This window comes from Leptopilina heterotoma, unplaced genomic scaffold (genome assembly GCF_015476425.1).
Source record: "Leptopilina heterotoma isolate Lh14 unplaced genomic scaffold, ASM1547642v1 Lhet_44, whole genome shotgun sequence".
NCBI lineage: Eukaryota > Metazoa > Arthropoda > Insecta > Hymenoptera > Figitidae > Leptopilina > Leptopilina heterotoma.
Genome location: NW_025111084.1, coordinates 205230 through 226905, shown reverse-complemented (window position 1 = coordinate 226905; position 21676 = coordinate 205230). Strand labels below are relative to the sequence as shown.

The following is a 21676-nucleotide window of genomic DNA, read 5'->3' as shown; positions in this document are numbered from 1 at the left end:
TACTTAGATTTAAATTATTATCGAAATAATTACCCTTATCAATGAAAAATAAATATGATGTACTACAAAGTGTCCATATTAATTTGTTATTAAATTATTAAATAAATGTTATTGAAAACTTTCGTTTTTTTAACTTCCTCTTTAGATATAATAATATTTTTTCCGTGATTATAAATCAAGTTGGTAAGTCGATATTTTTTCTAATTCTTTCGACAAAATGTAAAGAATTACAAAATTTATTTTTATTTTTTTATTTTCAAAAAAATTTCAAGTAACGTAAAAAATTTAGTAAAATGAAAATAATTTAAACTCGAATGACTATAAACAATTTTTCATGGCTTCGATGCCATCGACAGTGATCTGCAATTAAATATGTAAATTTGTTTAATAATTCTAAATATGAAGTGAATATTATCGAATTAATAATATAGTGGCAATTAATAATAATATATTTAATATTTAATATTAAAAAATAATTAAGTATATTAAAAATAAGTAAGTGTAAATATATTTATCGTTATCAATCTATAAGTTTCGTATAATCTTCAGTTATTATCGAATTACCCTCAAGTGTCCAACGTTTTTAGTTTGATTAATGTTCTTTATCAAAAGCGACATATTTCGAGTATAATTGCCCAAAACATAGTCCTTCAGATTTAATTTAGCAAATCTAAAAGTTTCAATTATAATTTGAGATTATAAATTTATTATAATAAATTAATTATAATTTTATATTAAAATTCTTTAAAACAATTGAATTTATGCGAATAATTTGATTAATTATAAAGAATTTAAAAGAAGAAGAAGAAGAGGAAGAATTTAATAAATTTTATGAAAACAATAAATAATAATAATTAATTTGTAAATTAGTTAATAATTGAATTTATTGATTGTTACCCGACTTCTTCGCAATCTTTAAACTGTTCTTCGGGTAAAGGTTCACTAACCAGAATAAAATTAATACACGGATCTAAGTGTCCTGTCAACATTTTTCTTAATATTTCTCTTTGTTTCGAATGATTTTTTCCATCTATTTGGAATTCTAAAAATAAATTTTTTAATTGAATTCCAGAGAAGAAATTTTTTATTATTAAAAATAATTAAATTTTTAATTCTATTTTTTACTATTTATAAAAATAATTGAATTGTTATTGTTTTTTAAAATAATTGAATTCTTGCAAAGAATTTTATTAAAATTTTTTAAAATCCTAATTAAATTCTTGGCTTAAAGAATTTCTTTGAATTTTTTTTTTTTAATAAATGGAGTTTCTTTAAAAATTCAAATTGAAAATTATGAAAGTAATTCAATTTTATGAATGAATTTCTTTCAATTAATAATAAAGTAATATTAATATTACTATTATTTTAAAATTGTAATTCTCACCCTTTTTGAAATTATACTTCATTTCCAACATTGGAGATTCCGGAACAGGAACGGAATAAGTTTCCATATCTTTGCCAAAATATCCCAAAAAGGAATATTCAATGTAAAGTTGAACAATATTTGGATTCAGAAATATGGTGGATTCTTTAAATAGTCTTATGCTCTTCAATTCAATTATTATACAGTTGAGTTTCTTGTCCTGGTTGTTTTTCAATGAAAAATGATATTAATTTTATTTTCGTTTCCTTTTTTTTGGAATTTTATAAAAAATTGAAATCCTACTTGATCGTGTAGAGAATACGTCTCATCATCCTCTAACTCACTATCATCTGATTCCTCATCAATATCTCGATTATCTGTACAAATTAAAGACAAATTTTTATATTAATGAAACGTTTCTATATTACAGAATTATTCTTATATTAAAGAAAAATTGTAATTCTAGTAAAAACTGTACAATTAAAATTTTTACTTGTAGTTTGAAAATTTTTTATCTTGTATTTATCCCAATTGTCATCCGTGAGTACTTCGTATAATGTGTTATCGGATTGACTTTTATTTGAAAGCATATTGAACTCCATAATGTCGTCATTCACAATTCGATCGGAATTTTTTGTCATTTTTGCCTTCAGTTCCTCCAGTATTCTTAAATAAAGACAATTAATTTAAAGTAAGGAAAACGATTTTCTATTTAATATTCAGGGCAGTGAAAGTATTTATAAATACGGACGTTACGGACCAAAAATTATTGCCCTGAATATTAGAATATCGACAAAATGATAGTTTACTTCAAGTGTTCATTTTCCTGAAAGAATTCATCATTTTCTGAGAAAACGCTATTCGTCGATATTGTTGAAGTATTCGAATTTATCGCCATTTTTCGGAAAAGAGAATTTTTATTCCTTTTGTTTCTGATTTCAAAATTTTTCTCATTCTCGTTCTTAACAACTGAATTATAAATATTTGCAGTTGATTTCAATAAAGAAAAAAATTTTAATAATAAAGATTATAATAAAGAAAATAATTTGCAAATTGTTACCTTTTCTATTTGTAAAATTTTTCATTTCTTCCTTTTCGCTTCCTTCCTTTCGAATAAATTCCTCATCACTCTCTGTTTCGGACGATAAATAATTTTCCGCTTTTTCCTTCTGAATCTTATTTGGCGTTGAATTTATTGACTGTCGATTATCTTTAGATTCATTTGTTACTTTTGAACTCTCTGAAACTATTTCTCGTTGATTTTTAAATGTTTCGATTTTATTGAGATCACAGCCGAGTCGAATCCATAGAGACAAATAGCCGAAATTTGTTCCATAACTACAAGGAATGACACTTGTCACTGAAGAAATATACTGCATTTTATTGTGAGGATAGTCGATAATCTCCTTGATGCAAATTTTTGTTTCGGCAACAGTGTGAGTCACTTTATTTGGATAAAAAGCATGAACTCGAAAAGTGATATATTTCTCAAAAATGTAGTGCAAAAAATTGTAGAGATCAAGAACGACAAAGATCGACGATGAGTCAAAATTTAAATTTGGATAATTCATCACTGGCGTGAATGATGTTTTTTGATCCTCAATGTCCCAACTAATGAAGAAGGATGCTTTCCATAGGTCGTTGTCCTGATAGAGTAGTCGCACTGCCTGAAAATTGAAAAAAGTATCAATAATAATAAATATTTTATTTTAATTTTCTTTTGGCTAAAAATAGAATTTTCTTTTCTAATTTTTAAAACTTACCGATTTAGACAATTGAAGTCGAACTATGTGAACTTCCAAAAGACCTTGATCCTTGGTTATTAAAATTGAATTATCCAATAATTTCGAATTATAATTTCTACTCTGCTTTTTTTTCGATTCTAAATTTGGATGCTTATGAAAAGTTTGCTTAATTGAATTAACATCAGAAACAATATTTTCAAACAAATTCTTTCCTTTCGAACAACTTTCGCAATTAGTCGAATTTTTGGAATTTTGAATACAACAGCAAACGCATTTTTCATTAGTTTGTTTGTAAAAATAATTGGGACACCTTCCATCGCAAATACAGAAACATTCGGATTTCTCCTTCTCGCTTTTTTCATCTTCATCATCTTCTTCTTTTTTAATTAATTTAGATTTAAAAATTTCATAATTTTGAAAAATAACATTTTCTCCAGTCTTACGATAATTTGGCTCTAATTCCGTTTCGTTATTGTTTGAGTCAATAAAAGTTTTCTGAACATTATTTTTGTTTCCAAATTTTGAGGAAGAATTATAGTCTTTCAAAATCTCGGAGAAGAGAAATAGAATTTGATTTGGATCTTTAAAGGGAATAATATTCGAGCAATAATTGACGATGTGCCTGCTTAAATATTGCATTGTTTCTAAATCTTGAATAAATTTCATTCCTCCTTCTTTCAATCTGCAAACGGATGTTTAAATTGATCTATTAAGTAAAAGAGTGCGATTGACTAGGGAAGGCTTTTCGGTGTTCCTAAAATAAACTCGTATCGTTAAAAAAAAACAGAATGTAAAAATACATTGAAAATTGTTTACAAAAGTTGAAACGAAAAATAAAAGATTTTCAAGAAATAGAAATTAAATAAATTATAATTAACGAAATAATAGTAATAAATATTCCATTAAATAAATAATTAAATCAAAATAAAATTTTTTTAAATTAATCAAACGAAAGAAATGAAATTGAAGAAAAATTAATTATACTGAAGAAAATTTAGATTTTTGTTTCTATCTTTAATTTTCTTATTATTGTCTGCAAAGTACAAAAATTGAATAGTGATTTTAAATTAATTTGCTCTAGGTACATGAGTTTTTTTTAGACTAACAATATTTTCGATTAAGAAAGTAAATTAGTCTGTTTAAATAATTCGAAACGTTCCACACTGTGGCAATATCAATTCGATAACATCAATCGAAAGACGTGCCAGAATTCGATAACAATACATTTATCTGTCGTGATCAACTTTTAAAACAAATACAATTGCCTTAAAAATAAAATATTATTCCTATTATTATTACCATTACTTAATTAAATTTGTACTATTCATTGTATTTCTAAACATCGATTAAAATTAAAACCTCCTCCATGGAAGCGCTAAGATCAATATTGAGTTTAGAAAAAATTTATAAAGCTAACAATAGAAGTGAATAAGAATAAGAAAATTGATAAATAGTGAATATTTGGTTAACAGAAAAATTCCGTTAGAATTAAAAAATTAATATTTAGAAAATATTCAAAGAATTCAAAGAAGAGAATTTTTCATAAGAGAATCTATAAAAATTCTCTTCGAAATTTTTCTGGCCCCTGCGGAAATTCTACATTTTCTACTCGAAATCCTACTTCAAGTGAAATCAATACTAAAGTTTGCAAAACAACCTCTGACTTAATTTACCCTTTCTTCCTCTTAAATACAATTTAACAATAAAAAAATTTCTTTTCAAAATATCTTTTTCACCAACAACAATAAATATTTCTAATGACAGATTGAAATTACTAAATTTTCCGACAGCCAATGTCAAAAGATATTGGAATCGCCAAAAAGTAATGTTTCAAGATTAACAACTTGCCTTTGTTTTTGTATCGATTCCGAAATGGGATCAACTTGTTTCAATCGGTTGTTTTGCATTTCAATTTGATTTGATATTTGTGCCTGTTCCAATAATTTCAACATTCTCTCCGGCGACAATGTATTTCCATTTTGAATATTCGTCGTATTTCTATTAATTTCCTCTTGTTTTCTTCTTTCGGGAATTTCCGAATTTACAATTGGCTGAATAAATTCGTTCTCTTTTTTACGAAAATTCTCAGACTTTTGTAAATAACTATTTTCAGTTTGTGATTCTTTTTCTATTCTCAGTTTCAATTCTTCTTTTATGATCGTCGTGCAGTGTTTCGTTTTATTTTTAGACAAATCGGAGGGAATATTTTCAGACGCTTGTGGAGAATATGAATATTTTTCGTCTCGCTCCTTCTTTTTTGGGGTTGATTTCTGCTTCACGGATATTTCTTCATAGGTCTGTGAATAAAAAAAATCGTTTATTCTTCTACTTTGTAGAGTAAAAGGAACTGTTTTACAGGGCACGAAACAGTGAAAGTATTTAAAAATACGGACTTTACGGACAAAAAATGAAAAATAATGGAACAATTACTGAGAAAAAATATAACCAGTCGGAGTCAAATAAAAGAATATTTTACTTAAAACTATAAATTAAATTTTTCATAACTATAAAACATGAAGAAATCAATTACTCCGAGTCTTCGACTCGGAGTCATCGATTTCTTCATATTTTATAATAATTAAAAATGCCCGAGTGATAAAATCATTATCAATTCAATTATTATTTTCAAGAATTTTTAAGTACAATTCTTCTTTAAATCGATAATTTCTAATAATTTTCGAAAAAGTTCTTTGACAATTTTCAAAACCATTTATTTACAATATTCAATTTTACGAAATTTCAATTATTCGTAAATTCTTCAATTAAATATATGTTAGAAAATAAAAACTTAAAATAATATAAAAAAAATTCAATTCAACTTTCTCAAAAAAATTAATTCCACAGAATGTTAGTTAAAAATATCAAAAATTCAGATTTTAAAGATAGGGTATCTAACAAGGATTAGGAAAATAATTCCCTGACTTTCACATAGAAAATCAAAAAAACTAAAAAAATATAGTAACTGACATATTTAACAATAAATTAATATCTAATTATAAAAATAAACGATAATAAAAATCTTGTAATGAATCTTCTAATATTAGACAACCTGTTAATAGTCCCCACACTTTAATAAAACATCTAAAATTCGAAAAAGCCAAATTTCTTAAAAATCAACATTTTCTCTTCTCTTTTATGGCATAAAGCTTCATTATTTTTGTGCTTTTGAAAAACACTACACTTATTTACAAATCTTCACTCTTTGGTAAAAAATTTAAATTTATTAAAAATATCAAAAATTCAAAAAACCGAATTTCTTAAAAATCAACATTTTCTCTGCTGTTTTATGGCATAAAGCTTCATTATTTTTGTGCTCTTGAAAAATACTTTACTTATTTAACAGTCTCTAATCTTTGGTAAAAAATTTAAATTTATTAAAAATATCAAAAATTCAAAAAACCGAATCTCTTAAAATTCAACATTTTTTCTTCTCTTTTATGGGATTTAGCTTCATTATTTTTGTGCTTTTGGAAAATACTTTACTTATTTAATAGTTTCGATTGTTTGGTAAAAAATGTAAAATTTTCGAAAATTATCAAAAATTCAAAAAACCGAATTTCTTAAAATTCAACATTTTTTCCTCTCTTTTATGGGATTTAGCTTCATTATTTTTGTGCTTTTGGAAAATACTTTACTTATTTAATAGTCTCGAATCTTTGGTAAAAAATCTAAAATTTTCGAAAATTATCAAAAATTCAAAAATCCGAATTTCTTAAAATTCAACATTTTTTCTTCTCTTTTATGGGATTTAGCTTCATTATTTTTGTGCTTTTGGAAAATACTTTACTTATTTAATAGTCTCGACTGTTTGGTAAAGAATGTAAAATTTTCGAAAATTATCTAAAATTCAAAAAACCGAATTTCTTAAAATTCAACATTTTTTCTTCTCTTTTATGGGATTTAGCTTCATTATTTTTGTGCTTTTGGAAAATACTTTACTTATTCAATAGTCTCGATTGTTTGGTAAAAAATGTAAAATTTTCGAAAATTATCAAAAATTCAAAAAACCGAATTTCTTAAAATTCAACATTTTTTCCTCTCTTTTATGGGATTTAGCTTCATTATTTTTGTGCTTTTGGAAAATACTTCACTTATTTAATAGTCTCGACTGTTTGGTAAAAAATGTAAAATTTTCGAAAATTATCAAAAATTCTAAAAACCGAATTTCTTAAAATTCAACATTTTTTCCTCTCTTTTATGGGATTTAGCTTCATTATTTTTGTGCTTTTAGAAAATACTTTACTTATTTAATAGTCTCGACTCTTTGGTAAAAAATCTAAAATTTTCGAAAATTATCAAAAATTCAAAAATCCGAATTTCTTAAAATTAAACATTTTTTCTTCTCTTTTATGGGATTTAGCTTCATTATTTTTGTGCTTTTGGAAAATACTTTACTTATTCAATAGTCTCGACTGTTTGGTAAAAAATGTAAAATTTTCGAAAATTATCAAAAATTCAAAAAACCGAATTTCTTAAAATTCAACATTTTTTCCTATCTTTTATGGGATTTAGCTCCATTATTTTTGTGCTTTTGGAAAATACTTTACTTATTTAATAGTCTCGACTCTTTGGTAAAAAATCTAAAATTTTCGAAAATTATCAAAAATTCAAAAATCCGAATTTCTTAAAATTCAACATTTTTTCTTCTCTTTTATGGGATTTAGCTTCATTATTTTTGTGCTTTTGGAAAATACTTTACTTATTCAATAGTCTCGATTGTTTGGTAAAAAATGTAAAATTTTCGAAAATTATCAAAAATTCAAAAAACCGAATTTCTTAAAATTCAACATTTTTTCCTCTCTTTTATGGGATTTAGCTTCATTATTTTTGTGCTTTTGGAAAATACTTCACTTATTTAATAGTCTCGACTGTTTGGTAAAAAATGTAAAATTTTCGAAAATTATCAAAAATTCTAAAAACCGAATTTCTTAAAATTCAACATTTTTTCCTCTCTTTTATGGGATTTAGCTTCATTATTTTTGTGCTTTTAGAAAATACTTTACTTATTTAATAGTCTCGACTCTTTGGTAAAAAATCTAAAATTTTCGAAAATTATCAAAAATTCAAAAATCCGAATTTCTTAAAATTAAACATTTTTTCTTCTCTTTTATGGGATTTAGCTTCATTATTTTTGTGCTTTTGGAAAATACTTTACTTATTCAATAGTCTCGATTGTTTGGTAAAAAATGTAAAATTTTCGAAAATTATCAAAAATACAAAAAACCGAATTTCTTAAAATTCAACATTTTTTCCTCTCTTTTATGGGATTTAGCTTCATTATTTTTGTGCTTTTGGAAAATACTTTACTTATTTAATAGTCTCGAATCTTTGGTAAAAAATCTAAAATTTTCGAAAATTATCAAAAATTCAAAAATCCGAATTTCTTAAAATTCAACATTTTTTCCTCTCTTTTATGGGATTTAGCTTCATTATTTTTGTGCTTTTAGAAAATACTTTACTTATTTAATAGTCTCGACTCTTTGGTAAAAAATCTAAAATTTTCGAAAATTATCAAAAATTCAAAAATCCGAATTTCTTAAAATTCAACATTTTTTCTTCTCTTTTATGGGATTTAGCTTCATTATTTTTGTGCTTTTGGAAAATACTTTACTTATTCAATAGTCTCGATTGTTTGGTAAAAAATGTAAAATTTTCGAAAATTATCAAAAATTCTAAAAACCGAATTTCTTAAAATTCAACATTTTTCCTTTCTTTTATGGAATTTAGCTTCATTATTTTTGTGCTTTTGGAAAATACTTTACTTATTTAATAGTCTCGAATCTTTGGTAAAAAATCTAAAATTTTCGAAAATTATCAAAAATTCAAAAATCAGAATTTCTTAAAATTCAACATTTTTCTTATCTTTTATGGGATTTAGCTTCATTATTTTTGTGCTTTTGGAAAATACTTTACTTATTTAATAGTCTCGACTGTTTGGTAAAGATTGTAAAATTTTCGAAAATTATCAAAAATTCAAAATACCGAATTTCTTAAAATTCAACATTTTTTCCTCTCTTTTATGGGATTTAGCTTCATTATTTTTGTGCTTTTGGAAAATACTTTACTTATTTAATAGTCTCGACTGTTTGGTAAAGAATGTAAAATTTTCGAAAATTATCTAAAATTCAAAAAACCGAATTTCTTAAAAATCAACATTTTCTCTGCTGTTTTATGGCAGAAAGCTTCATTATTTTTGTGCTCTTGAAAAATGTTTTACTTATTTAAAAATCTCCACCCTTTGGTAAAAAATTTAAATTTATTAAAAATATCAAAAATTCAAAAAACCGAATTTCTTAAAATTCAACATTTTTTCCTCCCTTTTATGGGATTAGCTTCATTATTTTTGTGCTTTTGGAAAATACTTCACTTATTTAATAGTCTCGACTGTTTGGTAAAAAATGTAAAATTTTCGAAAATTATCAAAAATTCAAAAAACCGAATTTCTTAAAATTCAACATTTTTTCCTATCTTTTATGGGATTTAGCTCCATTATTTTTGTGCTTTTGGAAAATACTTTACTTATTTAATAGTCTCGACTCTTTGGTAAAAAATCTAAAATTTTCGAAAATTATCAAAAATTCAAAAATCCGAATTTCTTAAAATTCAACATTTTTTCTTCTCTTTTATGGGATTTAGCTTCATTATTTTTGTGCTTTTGGAAAATACTTTACTTATTCAATAGTCTCGATTGTTTGGTAAAAAATGTAAAATTTTCGAAAATTATCAAAAATTCAAAAAACCGAATTTCTTAAAATTCAACATTTTTTCCTCTCTTTTATGGGATTTAGCTTCATTATTTTTGTGCTTTTGGAAAATACTTCACTTATTTAATAGTCTCGATTGTTTGGTAAAAAATGTAAAATTTTCGAAAATTATCAAAAATTCTAAAAACCGAATTTCTTAAAATTCAACATTTTTTCCTCTCTTTTATGGGATTTAGCTTCATTATTTTTGTGCTTTTAGAAAATACTTTACTTATTTAATAGTCTCGACTCTGTGGTAAAAAATCTAAAATTTTCGAAAATTATCAAAAATTCAAAAATCCGAATTTCTTAAAATTAAACATTTTTTCTTCTCTTTTATGGGATTTAGCTTCATTATTTTTGTGCTTTTGGAAAATACTTTACTTATTCAATAGTCTCGATTGTTTGGTAAAAAATGTAAAATTTTCGAAAATTATCAAAAATACAAAAAACCGAATTTCTTAAAATTCAACATTTTTTCCTCTCTTTTATGGGATTTAGCTTCATTATTTTTGTGCTTTTGGAAAATACTTCACTTATTTAATAGTCTCGACTGTTTGGTAAAAAATGTAAAATTTTCGAAAATTATCAAAAATTCTAAAAACCGAATTTCTTAAAATTTAACATTTTTTCCTCTCTTTTATGGGATTTAGCTTCATTATTTTTGTGCTTTTAGAAAATACTTTACTTATTTAATAGTCTCGACTCTTTGGTAAAAAATCTAAAATTTTCGAAAATTATCAAAAATTCAAAAATCCGAATTTCTTAAAATTCAACATTTTTTCTTCTCTTTTATGGGATTTAGCTTCATTATTTTTGTGCTTTTAGAAAATACTTTACTTATTCAATAGTCTCGATTGTTTGGTAAAAAATGTAAAATTTTCGAAAATTATCAAAAATACAAAAAACCGAATTTCTTAAAATTCAACATTTTTTCCTCTCTTTTATGGGATTTAGCTTCATTATTTTTGTGCTTTTGGAAAATACTTTACTTATTTAATAGTCTCGACTCTTTGGTAAAAAATGTAAAATTTTCGAAAATTATCAAAAATTCACAAATCCGAATTTCTTAAAATTCAACATTTTTTCCTCTCTTTTATGGGATTTAGCTTCATTATTTTTGTGCTTTTGGAAAATACTTTACTTATTTAATAGTCTCGACTGTTTGGTAAAAAATGTAAAATTTTCGAAAATTATCAAAAATTCAAAAAACCGAATTTCTTAGAATTCAACATTTTTTCCTCTCTTTTATGGGATTTAGCTTCATTATTTTTGTGCTTTTGGAAAATACTTTACTTATTTAATAGTCTCGACTGTTTGGTAAAAAATTTAAAATTTTCGAAAATTATCAAAAATTCTAAAAACCGAATTTCTTAAAATTCAACATTTTTCCTTTCTTTTATGGAATTTAGCTTCATTATTTTTGTGCTTTTGGAAAATACTTTACTTATTTAATAGTCTCGAATCTTTGGTAAAAAATCTAAAATTTTCGAAAATTATCAAAAATTCAAAAATCAGAATTTCTTAAAATTCAACATTTTTCTTATCTTTTATGGGATTTAGCTTCATTATTTTTGTGCTTTTGGAAAATACTTTACTTATTTAATAGTCTCGACTGTTTGGTAAAGATTGTAAAATTTTCGAAAATTATCAAAAATTCAAAATACCGAATTTCTTAAAATTCAACATTTTTTCCTCTCTTTTATGGGATTTAGCTTCATTATTTTTGTGCTTTTGGAAAATACTTTACTTATTTAATAGTCTCGACTGTTTGGTAAAGAATGTAAAATTTTCGAAAATTATCTAAAATTCAAAAAACCGAATTTCTTAAAAATCAACATTTTCTCTGCTGTTTTATGGCAGAAAGCTTCATTATTTTTGTGCTATTGAAAAATGTTTTACTTATTTAAAAATCTCCACCCTTTGGTAAAAAATTTAAATTTATTAAAAATATCAAAAATTCAAAAAACCGAATTTCTTAAAAATCAATATTTTCTCTGCTGTTTTATGGCAGAAAGCTTCATTATTATTGTGCTCTTGAAAAATGTTTTACTTATTTAAAAATCTCCACCCTTTGGTAAAAAATTTAAATTTATTAAAAATATCAAAAATTCAAAAAACCGAATTTCTTAAAAATCAACATTTTCTCTTCTGTTTTATGGCATAAAGAGCTTTATTATTTTTGGGCTCTTGAAAAACACTTTACTTATTTACATATTTACTATTTTTGGGCTTTTTAAAAACACACTTTATGAAAATAATGAAAGGTTTGCGTAGAAATTTATTTAATTATTTTTAAATAATTGAATTCTTTTGAAAATTTTTATTAAATTAGTTAAGTAGATATTAAAAATCATTGAATTGAGGAAAACTTTTGAAAATAATTGAAATTTTGACAAGAATTTTATTAAATTTTTTGAAAATAATTGAATTTCGGAGGAGAATTTAAATTATTTCTAAAGATAATTGAAATTTTGACGAGAATTTTAAAAATTTTTTGAACATAATTGAATTTTTGCGAAGAATTTTATTTCTTTTGAAAATAATTGAATTTCTGCAATTATTTGTAATTTCTCTAAAATTCTCCAAATTATATCGTACAATTTACGAACTATTCGTCTTTTCTCAGTAAAATTACGGACTTTTTTTTTTTTAAACTGACTTTTACGGACTTTAAGCAAATTTATGGATCTTTATGGGATTTACGAATCTAGTTCTAGCCCTTATTTTATAATAATTTAATTTTTTACAATATTTACCGTCAGCTGAATTGTCAATGTATCGACATTTCTCTGGAGTTCATTTAATTTCAGGAGCAATTGCGAATTGGCCGTTTGAAGAGCAATTGAATTCGCCTGCTCGTTATTCAATGCATTTTTCAAAACTTCGTTATTATTCACATGGTCCGATATTTTGTTCGTCAACTGTAAATTTTCGATTTCCACATTAGAATACTTGGTACTTAGTGCTATTAATTCGCTATTGTGTTGTTGGAGAATTTTTATTTCGTTCATTAAATCTTGAATCTGCTCATCTTTTTCCCTGAGAGAAAGTTCCGAGTCTTTTGTTTTGAAAATTTGCAAATCCATTTCGGTTAGTTTCTTTCTTTCCACTAGCAGCGAAGATGTCATCTCTTTGTTTATTCTGTTTTTAAAAGAATAAAAATTTTAAATTAATAATACAAAACAGTTGAAAAGAATTACATTAAAATTAAAATTATAACGAAAATTTAATGTTATGCTCACTTTTTTGTGTCGGCGAGAAGTTTTCTCAGATTCTCGACTTCTAATTTTAGAGATTTATTCTCATTTTCAAACACAACAAGCTGTCCAGTGCATTCATTAATATAACGCAAATTACGAATGTGTTTAATATTGTCCGCAATTTTTTCCCTTTGATTCTCAGTATCACGATTCACTAATTCACTTTCGAGTTCCGAAATTCTAAATGTCATTTCCTTCGATTGTGATTCAAGTTCCTTAAACAAATACCAAAAAATAAAAGAATTTAGAAAATTTGTAATTATTTAGAAAATTATAGAAAATTAATTATACGTACTTGAAATTTTTGCAAATCCTCTTCATTATTTGGTGACAAAAATTGACTAGAGTCGGTTTTCAACTTTGAGTTTCTACGATAACAGAAAATAAAAAAATAAAACCAAAACAAACACTAAAAATTTACTACAATATTTTTAGAAAAATTTCACTTACTTTTCAGTTTTTGGTGTTCCTACCATAAATTTGTGAAATTTCTTAGGCGATAATCTTTGGTTTACATAACACAATAACTGATTTCTTAATACATTTACTTTATTTTTTAACTAGAAGGAAAAAATAATTTATAATTAATAATAAGAATAATAATTATTCGTCTAAAATGAAATAATAAAAAATAAATAAATAAAAAATAGGACGAATCGAATGTTAAGGGAGAACCTTATTATTTTCGCATTCCAAAGCAGAAATTCTCTCCTTGTCATTACAAATATCATGAAGATTAACAAAAGCCGAAGGATTTGCAGAAACTCTCATTAATTTAGTAGTCAGTCTTTTAAGTTTATCTTCTTGTTGATTGGATTGTTTTTTCAAACTTTCCATTTCTTCGAGCACCCGCAAATATTTGTCTTCAAGTTGATAGCGATCGAGTTTGCTCACAAACTGACGTTCCCTAATATCTTTCATAGTGGTTTAGATTTATTCCTTACGTTTATCATTCGTTAATTATAATGTTTAAGAGGACATTCAATTTGTCATCTTTTTTTCCTTTAAAACATTTTTTTTTTCAGAAAATTACATTATTTCACACGAACCCACTCGTAATTTTAGACGATAAACCTGAAAACAAATTTATCATTAAAAAAGAAAAAATAAATTTTCCTACATGTAATATAGTTGTACATTCGAATTCAAATTAATTCTTAATTAATAAGAAATTTGAAAAAAATTACAGAATTACAGAATTGAATATTTTATTTATTATACAGAATTCGATGTATTGAACAAATTAGGAGAAATAATTTTTTCACTAACGTTCTCTCTATTTTAGAGAAAAATGAATGTCCCCTTAAGTAATATTTTAATTTTTTCACATTATCCCTGTTTTTCAGAGTTGCCACAAAAATTAAATTTTGTTTTTCTCTAGTTTCCAAACAAATTTTTGGACTCTTTCCCTGACCTTAAAGAATATTCTCATTCACTCTAAAAATTATTAGATACTCAAAAAAATGTTCTAATACATTTATTTACGAATTTCCTTAATTTATGAAAATAATTGAATTTTATAAAAATTACTGAATATAATTGAATTTCGGCGAAGAATTTTGCTATTTATAAAAATAATTGAAATGTTGACGAGAATTTTTAAAAAAATTTTTGAAAATAATTGAATTTCTTTAAAAAATTTTAATATTTATTAAGATAGTTATGAATTCCTTCAAAGAATTGCGTTAAAATTTCTAAAATTGAAAATAATTTCAACAGAATTGAAATTAAAATTTTTCAAAATAATATTTCATTATAACTTTATGGCAGTTCTTCAATAGAATTAAGTTATTTAAAATAAATTATTGTCAAAGATAGAAAAAATTTAAGGTTTTTTTGAGAATTTGTTTATGAGGCAAACAAAGACATAAGAATTCATAATTTTCTTATAAATCATAAACATTTAATTTTTTCCAGTACTTTTAATAAAAATCCCTGACTTTTCCCTGATTTCCCTGACCTGTGGCAACCCTTTTTTGACGCAAGAAAAGAAAGAAATGAAATTCAAAATAAATCAAAGAAAAGAAAATAAAGAAATGAAATAAAAGAAAACAATAAAATTGACAAACCTATTATACTACTGCGGCAGGTGTCCGAGCACGATCCTTCTTTCATTAAAAGGATATCGCTAATAATTGGAATATCAGCCATTGTTTTCAAGATGTTTACAATCCCTGAAAAAAAACAAACACAAAAAAATCAATATAACTTTTATTTACAAATATTTAAAAAATGTTTTAAATGTAAATATTCTTACTTTTTTGCCCTTATTATCATTTCCTTTAATCTAAATAAGAAAAAAAGAAAAAATTAAAATAACAATAATATAATTAGAATATTTCACTCTTAAAAAACATAACCTAAAAAATAAAGAAAATTTCTATTTTCTAAGATTAGTAATTAGTAATAAAAAATTATTTTCTTCCTTTCAAATAAAATAATAGAATGAAATACTAATACTTATATATATTGTATACAAAATAAATTTAAATCAAAAAGGAATCATAACAGTTTTATGGAAAAACGGACAAATTTTCCTTTGTAATAACCGTAGTAATTACGAAAAAATAAATCAAAATTAACAGTTTTTTACTCGACAAATTATTAGGAGTATTAAATTTTTTTTTATTCGAAAAGAAAAAGATATTTATGGGTATATATTGTATACATTTAATATGATTCACCCGCGTCTTATCGTATTGTGAGTATAGGGCGTTTGACACATTAGGTTAAGTTGGGTTATGTTGGTGTGCGTGCGCGTACAGTTGTAAAGGTAAGATAAGATGGCGGCGGATGGAGATGTGATTCCTGATCAAGAAAAAGTGCGAATAGTTTCGAATTTTATTTTGCATTCGCCTCCTGGCGAGTTTAATGAAGTTTTTAACGATGTGAGAGTTCTATTGAATAATGATAATTTATTAAAGGAGGGCGCGTCTTGTGCATTTGCACTTTACAACAAGGACCAGCTCACGCCTGTTAAGGTACCTACAATTTCCTGAAAACTTGCAATTTTCTTTTTAAAACAATTTTTTATTCAAACAACATACTCGAATTTTGATCCCTAATTCCTTGGATTACTCGGAACAATTAATTACTATACAATTTATAATTTACTTTCTTTTCTTTATTGCCGAAATCCTTTTTTTTATCGAAAGGTTATTGACATTTCTCTTTTTTTTCTCGAAAGCTAAATAAACTTACTTTTTTCGATCATGACTTTCGTAATTTTCTTTTTATGGTGATTTGTCGTGAAAATTGTTTTGAAAGGAGTTTATTTTTATCGTTTTATCTGCTGGATAATGATGATAGTGTGTGACCTATTTTGAGGTTGAAATGTAGGGTGAGAGTGTGAGACATCTATGTTTTTGGAAATTGAAATTGCTTGAGTGTTTTAATTTAAAAAAAAGGTCGGGAACTTTATATAAAAGGATTATTTTCAAAACAAAATATGTTAATATTTTTCTAACAAGTTTGATTTTTTTCGCATTCAGATAGAGGGAAGTGAATATCCGGCACTTATAACCGAGCACAATGACTTGGGAGGTTCGAGATTTTACGATGCTCGGAGTAAACAGAATTTTAAATACGATCATTTGAGAAAAGAAGCTCAGGATTATGAGGCATACGAACCGGATTCGACTGCAGAGCCCTGGAGATCTGCTCTACAAGAAGAAATAACAACCTACACTCAAAATCACTACAGACATGGAGCTTGCTCTGTCTTTGGAAAGAGCCAAGGAGGTTTGTTTTTAAAAAAAATTATGTTTTGCGAAATTCTTCTGAAATTAGTTAAATTTTTTAATATATATACATATTTAATTAATTATTAAAAATAATGGATTTATAGAAGAATTTTAGACAAAAACACTAAGAACGAATTGAATTTTGAAGAAGATACAAATAATTACAGACAATCAATTATTTTCAAAAGTAATAAAATTCTTCTCACAAATTTAATTATGTTTAAAACATTTTTTAAATTCTGGTCAAAATTTCAATTATATTCAGAAATAATTAAATTCTTCTTCAAAATTCAATTATTTACAAAAATTTTAATAAAATTCTTGGCAAAATTTCAATTATTTTCAAAAATTTTCCTCAATTCAATGATTTTTCAATAACTACCAATTTAATAAACTTTTTAAAAGAATTCAATTATTTAAAAATAATTTAATAAAATTCTACGCAAACCTTTAATTATTTGCAGAAAATACTAAAAATTTCACAGGAATTCAATTATTTACAAATTTTGTTATAAATTTCTTCGCAATCATTCAATTATTTTCATAAATAATAAAATTTTTACCTACAATTCTGTGGAATTAATTTTTTTTGAGAAAGTTTAATTGCGGATTTTTTTGAAATTATTTCAGGTTTTTATTTTCAAATATTTATATTTAAATGAAAAATTTACGAATAATTGAAATTTTGTAAAATTATATTGTAAACAAATGAATTTGAAAATTCTCAAAGAACTTTTTCGAAAATTATTAAAAATAATCGATTTTAACAAGAATTTTTGTTAAAAACGAATAATTTTACAATTTAAGAAATTCGTAAATAAATGTAATACAATTTATTTTTATGTATCTATTAATTTTTAGATTGAATCAATTTATTCTTTAGGGTCAGGGAAATTGTCAAAATTTTGTCTTGAAGTCAGGGAAAAGTCGGGGAAAAACAAAACTAAATTTTTGTGTCAACCCTGTTTTACTAAAACGAAATTCTTTTTACAGGGAACATAACTCTAACTGCTTGCATAGAGGATCACCAATTTCAACCTAAAAATTTCTGGAATGGACGCTGGCGTTCAGTATGGACAGTGAGTTTTAGTACAAGTTCCGGTACTGCAGAATTAAGAGGTTGTTTAAAGGTACAAGTACACTATTACGAGGACGGAAATGTTCAATTAGTCAGTAGTAAAGATGTGAAAGAAAGTCTGCCTATCTCATCCGAGAAACAAACTGCTAAGGAATTAATACGACTCGTCGAGGAATCAGAGAACGATTATCAGACTGCAATATCTGAAAATTATCAAACAATGTCAGACACAACGTTTAAGGCTTTACGAAGGCAATTACCTGTCATGCGAACTAAAATCGATTGGAACAAAATTGTCTCCTATAGTATTGGCAAAGAGCTTAAAAGTCAATAGAACTAGATTTTTTTATATATTAAGAGAATTAATTAAAAAAAAGCACATTTTGCTAAACGGGTCAAAGTCTGGAGGTGTGATGAATATGAAAAGCAAACTTTGAAATGAAAGATTTATCCTATTAACTGCGATATAAATATATTCTCCAATAAGGGCCAATTTTTTCATGGGCTGTGCCGAAATTTTCATTTCGAAAATTTTCATTTCCTTCCTAATCATTTTTTTTTTCTTTTTTAAATCTAAGACAATGCACAATAGTTGAAGAAAAATTCTCACAGCCCATATTTTTTACCAAACTTTATACAAAAAAGATAAATATATTCTACTCTTTTCTTTTAAACTAAGAAACACTCCCTATTATTTTTTAATGACTATTACAGCCAATGAGTACGTTGTCAAATTTTATTATTCAACTACATAACATAGATAAAATTTTAAATAATTTTTTGGTGCTATATTGCATACACAACCAGACAAGTAACACGAAAAAAAATAACATGCCTTACTCCGTTCGTTTTTTGCGTTGAAAGAAAAAGAAAATAATGTGTAAATATGTTATTTGAATGAATGAATCGCGTCTGTAATATGTAACAATTGTAATTTTCTCAAGATTTATTTTCAGCTCTAATTAAAAAAAAAAAATTATAAGCGATCATTATTACATTTCTAAGTGAGTCTTTAGAATTCAAAAAAGAAAAAATTAACTCACTTTGAATGTGTAAAAAAAAACTATTGCAAATTTTATCATTTTTGTAATAAGTAGTTAAATACAATAATGCTGATGTCGAATTAAATGTTCTCTTTCAAAAAAGAGAATTTTAGAGCGCGCGTACGAATGTGTATTTGTGTATGTGAGTGAGTAAAAAAAACACAGGGGGAGAGAATAAATAAATGTTGAATAGAAATTACAATTATCAAACTTTACAGAAAATAGTTGCCTATAATAAATGAAATAATACAACTTTAGGAATAATCAACAATCGAGTGTATCTTAAAATAAAATTCTTTTTGAATTATATTGTATTATTAAATGGATTAAATGGAATAAAGTGATGACACTTTAAAATTTTGATTCTGTACTTATACAAAATGTCATTTTTCAATATTTTACATTTAATATGTATCAGTTTTTTTTAAGTTAATAATATGCTTGATGAACGAGGTGTTTGGAATGTATTCTATTAATTGTGGGACTGTTTTTTATAATAAAGTTTTTTGAAATCTATACACTTTATTATTTATTACACCATCGTGTACAAAAAGTAATTTAGTCTCGTACAGGCCTCGAAATAGGTAAAAATTTCAATTATCTTCAGAAATAATTAAATTCTTCTTCGAAATTCAATTATTTTCAAAAATTTTAATAAAATTCTTAGCAAAATTTCTATTATTTTCAAAAATTGTCATCAATTATTTACAAATTTTTTATAAATTTCTTCGCAATCATTCAATTAATTTCATAAATAATACAATTTTTACAGGGATTCAATTATTTTCGTAAATAATAAAATTCTTTTTAGGAATTCAATTATTTTTATCAATAATAAAATTCATTGTAGAATATAAATTATTTTTAATACCATTTTAATCAAATTCCTTGAAAAATGTATAATTATTCTTCAAAATTTTTATTAAAGTTCGTCGAAAGAATTCAATTATTTAAAATTTAAATTATTTTCAAAAGTAATGTCTTCGCAGAAATTAAATTATGTTCAAAAATTGTTTAAATCCACTTAAAAATTTCAATTATTTTCAAAAGTAATAAAATTCTTCTCCGAAATTCAATTACTTTCAAAAATTTTAATAAAATTCTAGGCAAAATTTCAATTATTTTCAGGAAATTTCTTCAATTCAATATTTATTCTAATGATTTTCAATCTCTACTATTTTAATAAAATTTTCCAAAAGAATTCAATTTTTTAAATATTTAATATAGGTAATATTATTTCAAAAAATTTAACGCAATTTTTCGAACGATTTCAATTATTTTCAAAATTAATAAAATTCTTCGCCGAAATTCAATTACATTCAGGAATTTTTGTAAAATTCATTGTAAAATTCAATTATTTTCATAAATAACAATATTCATCACAAGAATTCAATTATTTTCATAAATAATAAAAACTCATCGCAGAGTTTTAATTATTTTTAATACAATTTTAATCGAATTTCTAGAAAAATTTAATTATTCTTAAAAAATTTATTAAAATTCGTCAAAAGAATTCAATTATTTTAAAATATGTTGATAAAATTCTTTATGGGAATTGAATTTTAAGAAACATTGAATTATTCAATAAAATATTTGTTTTTGTATTTAAATAATTGAATTCTAGTAGAATTTTCTAATAAAAATTGATTTAAAAATGAATTTTAGTTAAAATTTTAGATAATAATTGAATATTAAAAGCAATATAGCGTGAATTTTTCGAAATAATTGAATTTTGAAATTAATTTTTTTGAAAAAGTTGAATTGAATTTTTTAAAATTATTTGAAGTTTCCATTTTCTAATAAATATTTAATCGAAGAATTTACGAATAATTAAAATTTTGTAAAATTGAATACTGTAAACAAACGGATTTGAAAATTGTAAAAGAACTTTGACTGGTTATATTTTTGTCAGTAATTTTTCATTTTTGCTCCGTAGAGTCCATATTATTTTAAAATACTTTTACCTGTTCGAGCACCGTCTCGTATTATCTGATATAAATTTTTAATTCAAGTAAAATAAGTTTTGTGTGTGTAGTAATATTGATTTTCGTTATGAATAATTGAAACAGATAAATATGCGTTTGTGAAAGATTTAGTTTTGTTACGAAAAACGAAACTACCTATTAAGGAAATAAATTCAAACATATATTAATAAATAAAATTTAATGAATTACGATATATATAAGTAAAATTTAATAACATATATATATAAATAGAATTTATTTTAATACTTTCCGTACTTTTATATATTTAAATAATTGTATATAAAAAACAACGTGCTGTGTAAAATGTAAATTCTGAGACATATTTCGGTTGCGATAAAATTGACAAAAAGTTTAAAAAAAAGACACCCAAATACTTGTACTCTTACCTGAAGTAATTATTCGACAGATGTATCCTTTTATTATTGTTTTGTAAACAAATAAACTTTAGTTTTTATAGTTTTAGAAAAATTAATACAGCGTCGAATTTGACGTCCATGATTTGTTTGGTTTCTCTAAGGTCACGTGACTAAAGCAGGTTAAAACGCGCATATGCAGCGCTTGCGCAAAATGCCTCATTTCCCTGCACCAATCAAATAATAGGCGCGAATTTCAAAATCTAGAATATTTAAAATTCGCGCCTGTAACGCTTGCATTTGATTGGAGGAGCGGAGTGAGCACTCTGCACATGCGTGTGGACGAAGCGCTTTTTAGCC

The 21676-nt window shown here is 24.5% G+C and overlaps 2 protein-coding genes across 7 annotated transcripts; one reads left to right on the top strand and one right to left on the bottom strand.

Annotated features, from left to right (window-relative positions):
- Window positions 1-68: 68 nt before the first annotated feature.
- Window positions 69-21459, bottom strand: LOC122506909. 6 transcript variants are annotated; one of them, XM_043619330.1, is made up of 18 exons: window positions 16316-16532; window positions 15372-15401; window positions 15184-15288; window positions 13790-14188; window positions 13565-13674; window positions 13410-13482; window positions 13097-13329; window positions 12611-12995; window positions 4957-5405; window positions 3127-3790; window positions 2424-3030; window positions 2173-2332; window positions 1842-2029; window positions 1667-1740; window positions 1385-1583; window positions 898-1042; window positions 565-670; window positions 69-360 (listed from the first exon to the last, which is right to left on the bottom strand). In XM_043619330.1, the coding sequence occupies exons 4-18, from the start codon at window positions 14033-14035 to the stop codon at window positions 319-321; spliced, it is 3681 nt and encodes a 1226-aa protein (XP_043475265.1). In that variant the 5' UTR covers window positions 14036-14188; window positions 15184-15288; window positions 15372-15401; window positions 16316-16532; the 3' UTR covers window positions 69-318. The 6 variants fall into 6 exon arrangements, with proteins under 6 accessions (XP_043475265.1, XP_043475263.1, XP_043475262.1 ...); XM_043619328.1 differs by lacking the exon at window positions 16316-16532 and adding an exon at window positions 15799-15872; XM_043619327.1 differs by lacking the exon at window positions 16316-16532 and adding an exon at window positions 15783-15848.
- Window positions 15856-19494, top strand: LOC122506918 (F-actin-capping protein subunit alpha). Its single transcript, XM_043619347.1, has 3 exons — window positions 15856-16095; window positions 16606-16855; window positions 17851-19494. The coding sequence occupies exons 1-3, from the start codon at window positions 15898-15900 to the stop codon at window positions 18267-18269; spliced, it is 867 nt and encodes a 288-aa protein (XP_043475282.1). The 5' UTR covers window positions 15856-15897; the 3' UTR covers window positions 18270-19494.
- Window positions 21460-21676: the final 217 nt, after the last annotated feature.

Excerpts from the sequence above, each read along its gene's own strand:
- LOC122506909 (XM_043619331.1), bottom strand. The coding sequence starts at position 14,035 with ATGAAAGATATTAGGGAACGTCAGTTTGTGAGCAAACTCGATCGCTAT. Across the intron at positions 1,741-1,841 it reads TACAAGTAAAAATTTTAATT|ATAATCGAGATATTGATGAG; the intron begins GTACAGTTTTTA and ends TAATTTGTACAG. Across the intron at positions 1,584-1,666 it reads CGTATTCTCTACACGATCAA|GACAAGAAACTCAACTGTAT; the intron begins GTAGGATTTCAA and ends AAAAACAACCAG.
- LOC122506918 (XM_043619347.1), top strand. The coding sequence starts at position 15,898 with ATGGCGGCGGATGGAGATGTGATTCCTGATCAAGAAAAAGTGCGAATA. Across the intron at positions 16,096-16,605 it reads ACCAGCTCACGCCTGTTAAG|ATAGAGGGAAGTGAATATCC; the intron begins GTACCTACAATT and ends TTTCGCATTCAG. Across the intron at positions 16,856-17,850 it reads CTTTGGAAAGAGCCAAGGAG|GGAACATAACTCTAACTGCT; the intron begins GTTTGTTTTTAA and ends TTCTTTTTACAG.